Source organism: Mixophyes fleayi, chromosome 3 (assembly GCF_038048845.1).
Source record: "Mixophyes fleayi isolate aMixFle1 chromosome 3, aMixFle1.hap1, whole genome shotgun sequence".
NCBI classification, from domain to species: Eukaryota; Metazoa; Chordata; class Amphibia; order Anura; family Limnodynastidae; genus Mixophyes; species Mixophyes fleayi.
The window spans coordinates 124,992,773-125,006,468 of NC_134404.1; the positions used below are offsets into that span (position 1 = coordinate 124,992,773).

General features: G+C 41.9%; 1 protein-coding gene across 2 annotated transcripts in view; it reads right to left on the reverse strand.

The window, feature by feature from the left end:
- Positions 1-1,574, reverse strand: part of CLDN16 (claudin 16) — a 67,773-nt gene extending 66,199 nt beyond the window's left edge. For both annotated transcript variants that reach the window (XM_075200588.1, XM_075200587.1), the window contains exon 1: positions 1,496-1,574. In XM_075200588.1, the coding sequence (XP_075056689.1) occupies positions 1,496-1,513 (18 nt within the window). In that variant the 5' untranslated portion in view covers positions 1,514-1,574. The remainder of the gene's footprint in view (positions 1-1,495) is intronic.
- Between the last annotated feature and the right edge of the window lie 12,122 nt (positions 1,575-13,696).

Genomic DNA, 13,696 nt, shown 5'->3' on the forward strand with positions numbered 1-13,696 from the left:
TACAAACAGTAGACCATACAGGAAAAAGAGTACAGAACAATAAACAAGCAATACCAAGACTCCAGAAGCTCCATACATAGCCATTATAGTGAACTTGGAGCAGAAGAATAGGTAGAAAGCAAAGAGAGAAGAGGACCCTGCTCGCAAGAGCTTACATCCTAAAGGGAGGGCAAACAGACAGCTGGCACAAAGGTAGGCTTTAAAAAAGAGATAGGTTTTTAGAGATCGTCTAAAGATTTAAAGGCTGTGGGAAAGCCTAATTGGGCGTGGTCAGGGCCATCTTAACAACATTAGTGCAGTGCATCGGGGCCCCTATAATTATATATATATATATATATGCCCCAATGCACTGCTTTTTAAATGTACTCGCTCAGTGACCCTTGTAGTCTTTCTTTTGCAGGATTATTTATTCTTATTAAGAGCCTTGCCTATAGGCCCCCTTGCCCGTGGGGTCCCCGGGCACCTGCCCATCATGCCCAATGGAAAAGATGGCCCTGGGCGTGGTAGGAAATTCCATAAGTGGAAGGCAGCAGATTAGGAGAATGAACATTAATTCATGTCTAAGGCCCATTCATTTCAATGGAGTTGCACAATCATTAGCTATAAATGGACCATAGACATGAATGAGAAAAATACAACACAATGCTGGTTAAAGTGTTTATGTTACTCCCAAGTGGGTACATATATACACTGCGCTACTATAGAGACAAATGGACATATTTAAGTGCGTTGACATGCTTTGAAGGCTCTGAAATGTATCAACCAACGTTGAAAAACCTGGGCTTCAATGCTAATGCATGCAGATGCAAATACGATTGCAAACAGAGATTATTTTTATTTTTAAATAAATAAATTTTATCTCCTGTCCACTTTATGGATTAATACTGGTAAGAGCACTTAACGTCCAGCACTTTAAGAGATAATGAAATGTTTCTTATTGAAATTGTGTCCTTTGTGATTCAGTTTAGAATAGTAATTACCTTTTCTTTCCTCCAAGTCTCTGGGTAAAAAATAGGTTCTAGCTCTAATTGTCATATGCAGATTCCAAGGAAAAGTAAAATGGCAATGCTGTACAATGTATACTTGTGAGTGACCTGTGAGTGCCATGGACACACTCCCATGTAGTGATGATAAATACAGATACTAGACAGAGAAAATGTTCCTGTTGTTTTCCACACCCTGGAGCTGCATTTCATAGCTGGGCGTGACTTCTAACTGGGAACAGCAGTGGGAGAGGTGAGTGTATAACAAGTTCCAACAACTAAATTCTCTCCTGTATCTCTGGGAAACAACTTCTATATGGATAGAAGAAAACAGCAGATCAGCTTTTTATAGTCCTCAGTCTACAAACAAGGCAAAAAAACAAGATGGGACAACCTCATGAATGTAAATTATGTGTACTGAAGTGTGTTACATTCCTCAATACATAAACATACATTTTATAGTGTACAGATAATTTAGGTTTATATTTCCATAAATATTTATATTGACTTACCGTATTTACAGACTCCATAGACCTGCATTACTAAACAATCCTTTGACCCAGTGTCGAACTGCAGCATCAAGGGCCCACCGGGGGACTGCAAAGCTAGGGGCCCACCCGAGAGGGTGTGGCCAGCCATGATAGAGGTGAGACCAGACACTAGAGGGAGGGGGGGGTCAGCCCACTAAGGACAGCTAGCACCATAGTGTAGTATATAATGAATGCAGTGTGTATATGAAGAATACACAGTCTTGACCTGCCCCTTAGATTGGGCAGAACAATCACCAAAATTCGAGATTGTCCCACTAGACCAGGCTTGGCTAACCTGTGGCACTCAAGGTGTTGTGAAACTACAAGCCCCAGCATGCTTTGCCAATATATAGCAGCCTATTGTTGGAAGGGTATGCTGGGACTTGTAGTTTCACAAGACCTGGAGTGCCACAGGTTAGCCAAGCCTGCACTAGACTCAGAATATTTGATAGATTGTCCTACCTGTTCTTGTCACTTTTACCACCTGTGGCTGCTGGTTTCTTTAGTTGCGGCTTGTCTGGATCCTGGAATGTTGGGGACCCTATTTGGAAAAAATAATGGGTGAATTTAAAAAATTCCAACCAGCCCTGGCATTAAATCAATAGGACCCACAATTAATACTTAGGCCTTCCTTCAGCCCCAGCATTAAAGTAATAGTATTCCCATTTAATAAACCTATTTCCCTCCATCCAAACAGCCCCTGCAATAAATTAATCGCATTTACGTATAATAAATATACCCATTTCCCGCAACCGTCACTGCCATTAAATAATTCATATTCACATTTAATAAATAGACCTCATGTTCCTCAAACTCAGCCCCACATTTAATTAATAACCCCCAAACCACCCCATCTTAAATTAATAGTCCCCACTATAAAATTAAATTGCCCTACCTTCACCCTACAAACAAAATAGCACCCATTATTTAGGCACCACCTAACACGCACACATTACATTGCCACAAGCCCGCTGTGTCATCACAAACACATTACTGTACCCCTTCATCACCATGCTGTGCCTCCTTATGATCACACTGCGCCCACCATGCTGCTTTTGCCCCCCCCTTCATCATCCTGTGCCATGCTGCTTTGGCTCCCCTTCACCCTGTGTCATACTGCTTTGGCTCCCCTTCACACTCTGCCATGCTGCTTTGGCCTCCCTTCAATCTCTGCCTTGCTGCTTTGGCCCCCCTTCACACTCCGCCATGCTGCTCTGGTCCCCCTTTACACTCTCCCATGCTCCTCTGGCCGCCTTCACATTTTGCCATGCTGTCTTTGCCCCTTTTCACTCTCTGCCATGCTCCCCCTTTACTTTGCGCCATGTTCCCCCTTCACTCTGCTGCCATGCTCCCCCTTCACTCTGCTGCCATGCTCCCCCTTCTCTCTGCTGCCATGCTGCCCCTTCACTCTGCTGCCATGCTCCCCCTTCACTCTGCTCCCCCCTTGCTTCCGTTCCTTTGCTTACCTTTTCTATCGGCTTCTTTCTTCTCTGATTTCTTCTCTTCTTTCTGCTTTTCTTCCTGACTCCTCCACGCTCCTCACTGAATGTCGGGCGTGATGACGTCACGCCCGACATTCAGTGCGAACCGAGCAGAGAGGAGTGGGTGAGCGCCGTGGTCACGTGAGTATTTTTTATTTTTTTTAAAAAAAAATTCAGCTCCCCTCACCAACATAGAGGGGATCGATCAGGGTCGGGGCCTACTGGGGGATAGCCGGTTCCCCAGTGGCTCAGTCCGACCCTGCTTTTACCAGTGCCTAAACACATATTTATGAAAGGACGATTGGGCTTATTTGTGCTTCGCCCAATACATAAAAGGGGTTACCGTCAGCCATAACATGGTTATCACCAGCAATAACCGTAGTTACTTACCAAGCACTGCCGTGGTACTTGTACCACTGCGAAACCTGTTCTGTTATCTTCACCTCAGGATGGCAATAACAAAGCCATTAAAAAAAAAAAAAATTTCTTTGAAGAAAAATGCTTGTTTGCATTGCAGATTGTTCTTTTTAATGCCTAAATGTTTTAGTTTTATTTAATTGATTTTATTTTTTACAAGTGGAATAAAAAGCCGATAACGCTTAGCTGCCTTGCAACATTATTTTGTTAAATACCCATAGATTGTAAGCTTGCAAGCAGGGCCTTCTTACCTCTACGTATGTATGTATTACCCAGTATTGAATTATAACTGTTTGTTCCCAATTGTAAAGCGCTACGGAATATGCTGGCGCTATATAAATAAATGTTGATGATGTTGATGATAACTAATAAATAAGTGTTGATTAAAAAGAAAACAGACTTATTTTGACAATTAGGGACATTTTAATAAATGTGCCCTTCAGTGTTAATGATAAAGTATATTACTGGTTTTCTACTAAAGCAAAAATAATACTAGCCACACCATATACCATGCAAGGATAAAAAAAAATAGTCTAAATAAGTAACGTTTCACTTTAATTTTTTATTTCTTGTACATTTGTATATTTATTTTTTTCTCACCTAAACCCATTGTTTATGGAGTATTACTTGGTTCTGTGACTGTTACTTGTTATTTATCCTGGCTTAAAGTGAACTATAGTATTTTAGTCTGTGTACTTTATAAATAGTTTTGTTTACTTAAGATCACCTAAAGCTACACTATAGTGTATGATGATCATAGCTGAAGCTATGAAGAGGTTAAACTAACATAGGTTAGCTTTATTTTGACTACACACCCTGTTACTTAAGTAAAAATGTCAGTGTTTCAGCAAAACACAACAAGTATCAACACATCCTTTGTACAGACTCATTCTTCCTGTGATGTGGATAGAATGTCTGAGTAACTTTTTCACTACATTGAAACTAGGTTCAGTGTTTAAAATTAGAAATCTCTTTAGACCTGAGGGTAACCCCTCAACTTGACTGCAGTGCTGTTCAACATTGTCATTACAGGAAGAGGGGTTTTTGGATAGTTGGGCATAAGCATGAGTTGCACAATAGATAATTTAAGGTGTACTCACTCACATTGCCTGGGTAGGACCAACCTTACACAAAGCACTGCCCACAAGGCAACTGCACAAGCCACAATTTGAAAGAGGACAATTGTCCGCCACCCAAAGAAATTTTACTATTGTTTCTGTGACACCAATAATGACCCCCCTAAAGCCATATTCAAAAGTTTTTGGTGCCCCACTATAATTTGTATTTGTATTATTATAACTTCAAACACTCAACCTGACTTTATCTGCAGGCTGGTTTTGTCTAAAAAACATATACCATATCTGCAAAAAATGTAATTTAGAACTACCATCATGCGACTGCAGTAGGGCCTGAAACTATAAGGGTCTTGGCATTACCCAGGGTACCTCCGTTTATATTAAACTTTGCTGCCAGTTTGGCCAACATAGCGATCCAAGCCATCTGGATTGCTCTAACAAGTTTCCAGCATGCTAATTCTTAATATAAAAAGTCTAGTCACTGAAGCAAACATGCAAACCAGCTCAGCACTTCCGTATTGTTTGGATTTATTTCTCAGTATATGATTTATTTTCAGTTAGGGAAGCACAAATGGTGGGAGGTAGGGACAGGAAGACCCATAACACTGACAGAGAGGAAACAAAGAAATAGGAGCAAGAAAACAGTGTATTGACAGATGTTCACTTTCATCGCTTGCCTTCAATGGTTATGAGCTCACATTTCAGCAGGGCCCCTGGTTATAAAGTTTAAGGATGGTTAGGGTATGTTAATTGAAAGAACAGTCTAGTCTTAATTCTCTGTGGGGACATCTAGCACTTCACCTTCGCTGTTAATTGTCCAGTTACACTGTCCTTGATCTCTGTATGATAGATGAAATGAACATTATGTACATTTAATCTGACTGCATGTACAACTACTCCATAGCTTCCCATTTATTCTGTACAATGTAAATCACACCATGTATTCTTATTGTGTATTTATTGACACCTGTATACTGGATGGGTGAAACTCCTGCTGATCATGTGTTGTGCGGTCACTTATTTGGGAAGCATAATGCGATGTGGTACCCCACATGCTGTTACTCTCTTCCTCTACACTGGCTATGGTGTGGGTGTGGCTTCTGTGACCAGAGAGTCCCCTGAATACTCAGGTGTTTAAACACAATAAACATGGAGTGGTCACTAGTGGTGTGCAGTGCAAAGTCAAATAAATTGTTAGGCGCAGCCCATCTCATAGAAAAATAACGTGTCTTTTTTATTTTGAAAGAGTTCTCCTCCTACACATAGCATAATGATTGCAAGGCATGGAACACAAACACCAAACTCTTGCCACGATTCTCCTTGCCATGGTGCACCCTATGCCGCACAAGGACTCTCTTAATCCAGCACCACTGATGCTACTGACCACACTGCACTTTGAATTGCCATCCCAATATCCAGAGACCTTTAAATACTTTGGGAATATGCTGCAGTAACTTGTGTAATTACATGGACAGTCATACAGGCAGACTTTTCAAATCACATCCCAAAAGCTAGGGTTATGCATTACTTGCTTGTTACAATTTCCACACCACAGGACTCCAACTACATGTCACTGTGGGGACTTCTTACCTCCACAGCAGCCAAGCTGCCTAGTGGCAGCAGTCGTCCCCCCCTCTTCCTCACAGTATATGTCTGTTCAAGGGTGGCTCTAATACAGGGAGAAACCCCTAATTCAGCTTGCCTTAATGCTTCTGCAGTAACCCCCACCCCTCTCAGTATGAGGACACTTTACAAAGGGGCTTTACACGGTCCTCCTTCTAATAACATGTGGCTTCCAGCCAGTCACACTCACCCATTCCAAGGGTTCCTGTCTGTCATTCATGCGTCTCTTTTCCAGGCAAGCCCTTCCAGACACTCTCCATCCAAGGACTCCTCTCTTGGAAACCTACTAATGGGAACCCTCCCCCTTTTATTCATGGATAGCTCTCAAGCACTGTTCCATGTTCACATCTTCACTTGTACACCTGAAGGTGGGGATCTCCTTCTGTCACTGGTCCTCTCTGTAAGAGCTCTCATTAATATGGGGCTGTTATTCCCCTAAATTTCTCATTAAATTGTGCCTTGTGGCATCCGTTATGCCCCTCCAGCCCCTCACCGTGGATCTGGGACCACACTCTTAAAATGGCTGCCTCCTCTCCCTAATGGAAGGATACTTTAAATAGACTCTGGTCCCCACATGAGCCTCACATAGCTGCATGGCTGAGTTCTGTCTCTAGTTTCCTGATGGCGCTGTTGTCAACAACATTGCATTCCCCACTAACGAGGCCTGCGTCTTATATCCTCCATACCTGACTTTTTAGCTTCTTTTTTTTTTATCTGGTATGGGGGGCATAACTAGGCAGATAGGGCAGGAGGTTCATCCACTCTTCCTCCCTAATGGTTATGATGTCTTACCCCTACTCTCCCTTTATCCTCTGTTCCTCCACATATATTCCTGTTCCTTCCTCCCCTTTCCTTCCCTCTGCTTGGGATAGCACCTAAAACATAAGGGTAGAAGGCTCATCCACTCCTAATGGTCTGGCTGGCTTACCCCTACTCTCCCTTCCTTCTCTGTTCCTCTCCATCCATTACTATTCCTTTCGCCTTTCTGCTTTCCTCCCCCTTCTTTCCTCCACTCTTCATAGGGTAACTTCTCCAACATCCTTCAGCACATGTGGGGTGGGCACTGAATTCCCATGTGTTCAATGACCTTACAGGATGCAGACATTAGAGTCTGGATCTCAAATCATTCAGGTTTCTGGAGAGCAGGAAACTATGGCGTTGGTGTATTAATGTCATTTTGGCGATATCCATTTAATGTAAATACTGTGGGAGCTATGTAATATGGGTCTCTTTTGTCAAATGTCAGGGTTATTAATGTAATGTGGGGGCTACTAATATATTATATAATATATTGTATGGGCCATAAATGCAATGGTGGTCCTCTGTATCAAATGTAGGTGCTAATAATTTAATTATGGCTTGTTGTGGGGAATGAGGCCTATTTTTTTAAATGTGGGGGCTGAGGAGTAGATTTAGTTCATTTGTTGCTCACCTCCCAGATGGTGAATAGTCCATAAACCTCCAGGATGCAGCCAAAAATCAACAAAGCTTAAGACGCCACCTTAAGATACCTGCAGCAGCAGCAGCATGTTAAAACTAGAAGAACAAGCAGCACAGTCTGCCAATTGTCCCAATCCTGGGGTACACAGTCAGGAGGTACATCCCTCTTATTGCTTTTTTCCCATTTGCTTTATTTATTCACCCTGTTATCACAAAAAATTGGACCGCCATGCTTCTGCATGAGAGACCTTATTTCTTATTATCAAGCACACACACTAAGGTGCATTGTTGTCAGTTTTTGAACTGGGGTGGAATCCCACGCAAACATGAGGAGAACATACAAACTCCACATTTAATGTCTTAGGGCCTGATTCATTAAGGATCTTAAATTAAGAAGTTTCTTATTTAAGTCTCCTGGACAAAATCATGTTACAATGTGTGCTACATGAAAAAACAGTCAGTATTTAACTTATGTGTGAAACAGAAAACTAATTTGCACCCCTTGCATTGTAACATGGTTTTGTCCAGGAGACTTAAATAAGAAACTTCTTAATTTAAGATCCTTAATGAATCAGGCCCTTAGTGTCTTAAATTATGAGAGTAAAGGGATTTTGAAATTTCTATTATAACATGGGGTCATTTTCTATTTGCTTTTTACTACATTGTTTGGCGTGCCCGGGGAATGCTCTTATCCACCAAAGTAAAAAATGTAGACATAAAATGGGTCCCATTAAAAGAATAGGAGACAGGAAAATCACTAGATCTGAGCTAAAGCAAAATCCAAATCTTTTGGCGGAGTGAAAATGGGCATGCGTCACTCTCAGCTCAACAAGGAATGCCCCTAAAAATACACTATTATCTCTTCATCTCTCCATGCTAAATAAAATGTACTTCTCTGCACTGCTCCACAAAACTTCTGCACTGCTCCCCCAGTGAGCCTACTCTATACTTGTCTAGCTGCTCCCTCACTTTGCCCAACCCCCCCTCCCTGCAATCTTCTACTCATTTATAATTGCTATTCTTTTGTTCCTCAAATCTATGCGCATAGGTGGAAATCTAGGTGCACTTATGCAAATGGAGGCCAATGGTGCAATTCTGAATTTAAATGATGCACATCAGTGAAATACCACAGTCCAAGCTCTCACCTTTTAGTTGAAGAGTTTCAGTATTTCTTATGGGGTCTACTTCAATAGTCATATCAGCGAGTGTACATACTTCTCAACTCTTGGAGGTTTGAAATCAGGACAGTGTGTGCTTGAGAAAGGGGTATATTCACTTCGCTCAAACCATGTCACTTGACCACATCTTCCTACTGTCCTAGAATCGTGACAAAAGTTCTGATTGGTGGGACAGTGGGATTGTCTCTCCTAAACTAGGACAGTTTAGAACTATAGGTATCTATTCCCAGCTTAAGTGCTTGGGGACTCTCGCTGTATCCTATCCAGCAATGTTTGTTTTAGGGATTTAGAGTAGTACGAGTTCGGGTCACTGTGCTAGATTGCAAAAATAATAGGCCATCAGGCAATTGATTGGGCTCTAAAACCTCTCTAGTGATGACATTGGTGAGAGTTCTACCAACAAAAAAATGCAAAAACTATGTGTAGTGCATGGGCCTTTATGAAATTTACTACTAGCCCCAGTCCAGTACTGGTGGTCTTAACCAGTTCTGCCTGGTGTGGACCTGTATTAGACATGACCCTCTGGTGTGGGAAAATATAAAGCCTGCCACCTCTGTTTAGTATGCTATACATTGACCATTAACCATACTTGCCAACTCTCCCGGATGATACTTGCATTTCGTGTGAGTCTCACGGACTCCCAGGAGAGTGTGGCAATCTCCCGGATCTGCCCACTTCCTAGTGAAGTGGGGGAAGTGGGCAGAATCAGGTCCAAAACGCCACGATTCACCAGGAATCGCAGTGGTTGTCCGTGCGTTTTGTGCCATTACGTCACGGGGGCGGGGCCAAAGTGCCACCATTTTCTGAGCCCCGCCCCCTGCATGCCCACCTTCCCCGGCAGGCTCCCGGATCATACTTGCAAAACTAATTTTTACTTCTTGCTAGTAAAAGGACACATTGTAAACAGATACCTTTATGTAAAATACGTAATATATTATATCTCAAATGCATATATTATGCAGCTAGTTAAATAAAATGCAGCAATTTAATGTTCCTAAAATAGAAATGCATTTAATGACCTGAAATTATAGTTTTTTGACATGTCATAAAAATGACCAGAATACATTTGATTTGAGTGAAGAAATCCAGTTAACGAGACCAAGTAGACCAGTAAGTCTGCTCTCATTTTCTGTCCCTGTTCAAAGCGCTTTGTTGATTCATTCTAAGGTGAGAAACAAGACTATATCTAAAGACACTTATGTTTAATAACAATCCTGAACATCGAGAACGTTGAATCCTCACAAGTGAATTCTGTGTTCTAAAAGAACATTAGTTGCACAACCTGTTATTGAAGTCATCAGTTTAGTCCCTTTTCCTGAACAATGATTCACTTTCTGAAAATAAGCATGCCAGGGGGTTTAAGGACAGAAACTGTGAGCAACTTCATTTTAAAGTAACAATTTCTGCACACTATGAACTTACAGCACGTACAGCACATATAAAATGTAAAATTTCAATGAGTGCTAAAAGAATAAAATAAGCTGCATATGCCAATATCTATACCTATGTTTATCTTCATATCTACCTATATAATTAGGAACAGATTTGTTTTCTCTTTGTCTAGCCCCAAATCATTTCTTCCATACATAAGCATAGTTCTGTACTGTATGAATATACTTTATTCTCCAATACAAAATAGTGATTATGACTTGTGGCACTTACTTAAAACATATTATAGAACAAGTTAACCCGTGCATGATACTCATGCATTCTAGTCAAATCAAGCTACTTAAGGTGTTAAAAAGGTTCTTGTCATGCATTTGGGCCTAGCCCAGGCCTCCTCAGGGGAAGAGCGTTACTTCCCGACGCAAGCGCCCTTTTTTAATGTGGTTTTGTCCACATGTCACCAGAGCTGGATTAAGGTTCTGGGGGGCCCGGGGCACTTAAGACAGGGGGGCCCCATATTGTCGAATATGATATTCATTTTAAACAAATAAACAGGCAATGCTATGTGCACTACTGTTAGATGCACACAACTCTGCCTTCACAAGAATAACAGTGTGAAGTAGGACATACCTCCCAACTGTCCTTGTAGTCAGACCAAATCCTAACTAAGTGAGACAGTCACCCAAATTCTGGACAGTCCCACCATATTGAGAACAGTTGGAAGATGGCCCTGCTCTCTCCTACCTGCTGTTGTCACTTTCACCATCTGTGGCTGCTGGTGTCTTAAGCTCAGTTGCTGCTTGTGTAGATTCTGGAATGTCGGGGCCTATTTTGAAACAAAAACAGGTACATAAAGTTTAGGAGTCCCCAAAGAGTCCGGTTAATAAATCAGTAGCACAACCTTTAATAATTAGGCCTCCCTCCCTGCAACCAGCCCCAAATTTGGAATTAAATTAAATTAATACTATTCACTTTTAATAATAGAACTATTTTCCCCAAGCAGCCCCGACATTAAATTAATAGCGTACACATTTAATAAACTTATTTCCCTCTCCACCAAACAGCCTGGTGTAAATGAATAGCATTTACATGTAATAAATAAACCTATTTTTCAAAACCATTGCCAACATTTTATAATTCATATTCACATTTAATAAATAGCACTCCTTCTCCCCAAACTCAAGCACACATTAAATACCTCACAATCACTCCACAAATAATTAACAAAATAACCTTACTATATGTAAGTATATATTGGTTATCCCTAACAGCCTAGTCCAGCTAAGCACTAGCAGGCCTGATTTGTTGCAAGGCAACAGAGCTAGCATGGAGGCATATTACATTTTGTACATTATACGTTTCCATATAAAGTAAGTGTATGTCCTCTTTAGGAGAGCTAACAGAATGAGTGGCCATAATTTTGTCATTTTTCCCATAATGCCCACTTTTAGAAATGCTACTTCCCTGGGGCATGGAGAGAGGGTCCACAATAAATAGACAATCTAGGTCTGAGCACATCGTACTTCTCTGTTCTCCATTTATATCCCCAACATCCCACTCCTCAATCCTCTTCTTCATCTTAATCCTCTATCTTCCCTCTCACTCCTCATTCCCCACCTACTTAGCATCTTCAATCCCCTTCTCATCAGCGTTGGTTTCCCTTCCTGGGTTGTCACTCTGCAACCCCCTCTATTTGTATAATCACATCCTCCTTGTCCATAATCACCCCCTCTCCTTGTCCATAAATCACCCCCTCTCCTTGTCCATAAATCATCCCCTCTCCTTGTCCATAAATCATCCCCTCTCCTTGTCCATAAATCACCCCCTCTCCTTGTCCATAAATCACCCCCTCTCCTTGTCCATAAATCACCCCCTCTCCTTGTCCATAAATCACCCCCTCTCCTTGTCCATAAATCACCCCCTCTCCTTGTCCATAAATCACCCCCTCTCCTTGTCCATAAATCACCCCCTCCTTGTCCATAAATCACCCCCTCTCCTTGTCCATAAATCACCCCCTCCTTGTCCATAAATCACCCCCTCTCCTTGTCCATAAATCACCCCCTCTCCTTGTCCATAAATCACCCCCTCCTTGTCCATAAATCACCCCCTCTCCTTGTCCATAAATCACCCCCTCTCCTTGTCCATAAATCACCCCCTCTCCTTGTCCATAAATCACCCCCTCCTTGTCCATAAATCACACTCTCCTTGTCCACAATTATCCCCTTCATTTTCATAATCACCTCCTCCTCTGGCTGAAACACACACAGACACAGTCACACACACACACACACACACACACACACACACACACAGAAAGTTTCACACACACAGAAAGTCTCATACACACAGTCACACACACAGAAAGTCTCACACAAACACACACACACAGAAAGTCTCACACACACACAGTCACACACACAGTCACACAAACACACACACACAGAAAGGCACACACACACACAAAGTCACACACACAGCAGATCTTAACTTACCTTATCCCCCACAGACAGGCAGGGCAGCTCTTCTCTGCTCCTCCTCACACTGTCATCTACACGCAGCTAAGGAAGCCCAGAACACTCAAAAAAAAAAAGCAAAAGCTCACCTGTGCTTATAGTGCCGACAGAGCACTTAAAAACGGAACCCTGTGCTGCCCCCTGTAGACTGACATTTGGGGGCAGCAAAAAGAGCCACAGCTGGTCCGGGGGGCCCCCTGAGAGAGGGGGGCCCGGGGCACATGCCCCCTGTGCCCCCCCCTTAATCCGGCCCTGCATGTCACCACCTCATCATTTTTCTCCATCACCTCATCCTTCATCTTCATCGCCACATCCTTCATCAAGCTACTTAAGGTGTTAAAAACTCCCCACTGTCACCCCCGGCAACCACCAACCACTCCCAACTGTCACTTCTCCTTCAAGAAATATATAGGTCAGTGTATAACTCTGCCCAGCAGGTGGCGCTGCAGCTTGTTTTTTTTTTTTCACACACGCCACTAGGCATTTATATAGGAGATATTGCTATTAAGAATAGCACAGTCCCTTTATATTAGAAATGTTCACTGACCCACGTGTTCCGGTTTTGGTTTTGGTTTTGGATCTGGATTACCTTTGTGTTCTGGTTTTGGTTTTGGCTTTGGAAAAACCGCCCTTGCGAGTTGTGGTCTTGATTTGGTTTTGGATCCCTATTTTTTTCAAAAATCCCAATTTTTTGCGAAAATCACATAATTTTGATTTTTTTTTTTTCCCCTACAGCATTATTAACCTCAATAACACTAATTTCAAGTCATTTGCAGTAAATTTTGACCATCTCACAGGTCACAATATTATTTTCAAACACTTTCAAACAAAAACTGCAGTGACCTGGCTGGATGCTAAACGACAGAGCAATGACTCAAACACACGGCAGTTCATAGTAGAGATGCTCACCCCCGTGTTTTGGTTTTGGTTTTGGATCTGGATTACCTTCATGTTTTGGTTTTGGTTTTGGCAAAACCGCCCTTGCGTGTTTTGGTTTTAGTTTTGGTTTTGTTTGGTTTTGTTTTGCAATTTGTTGAAAAATTAATTTTTTTTGGGCTAAAATAAGATA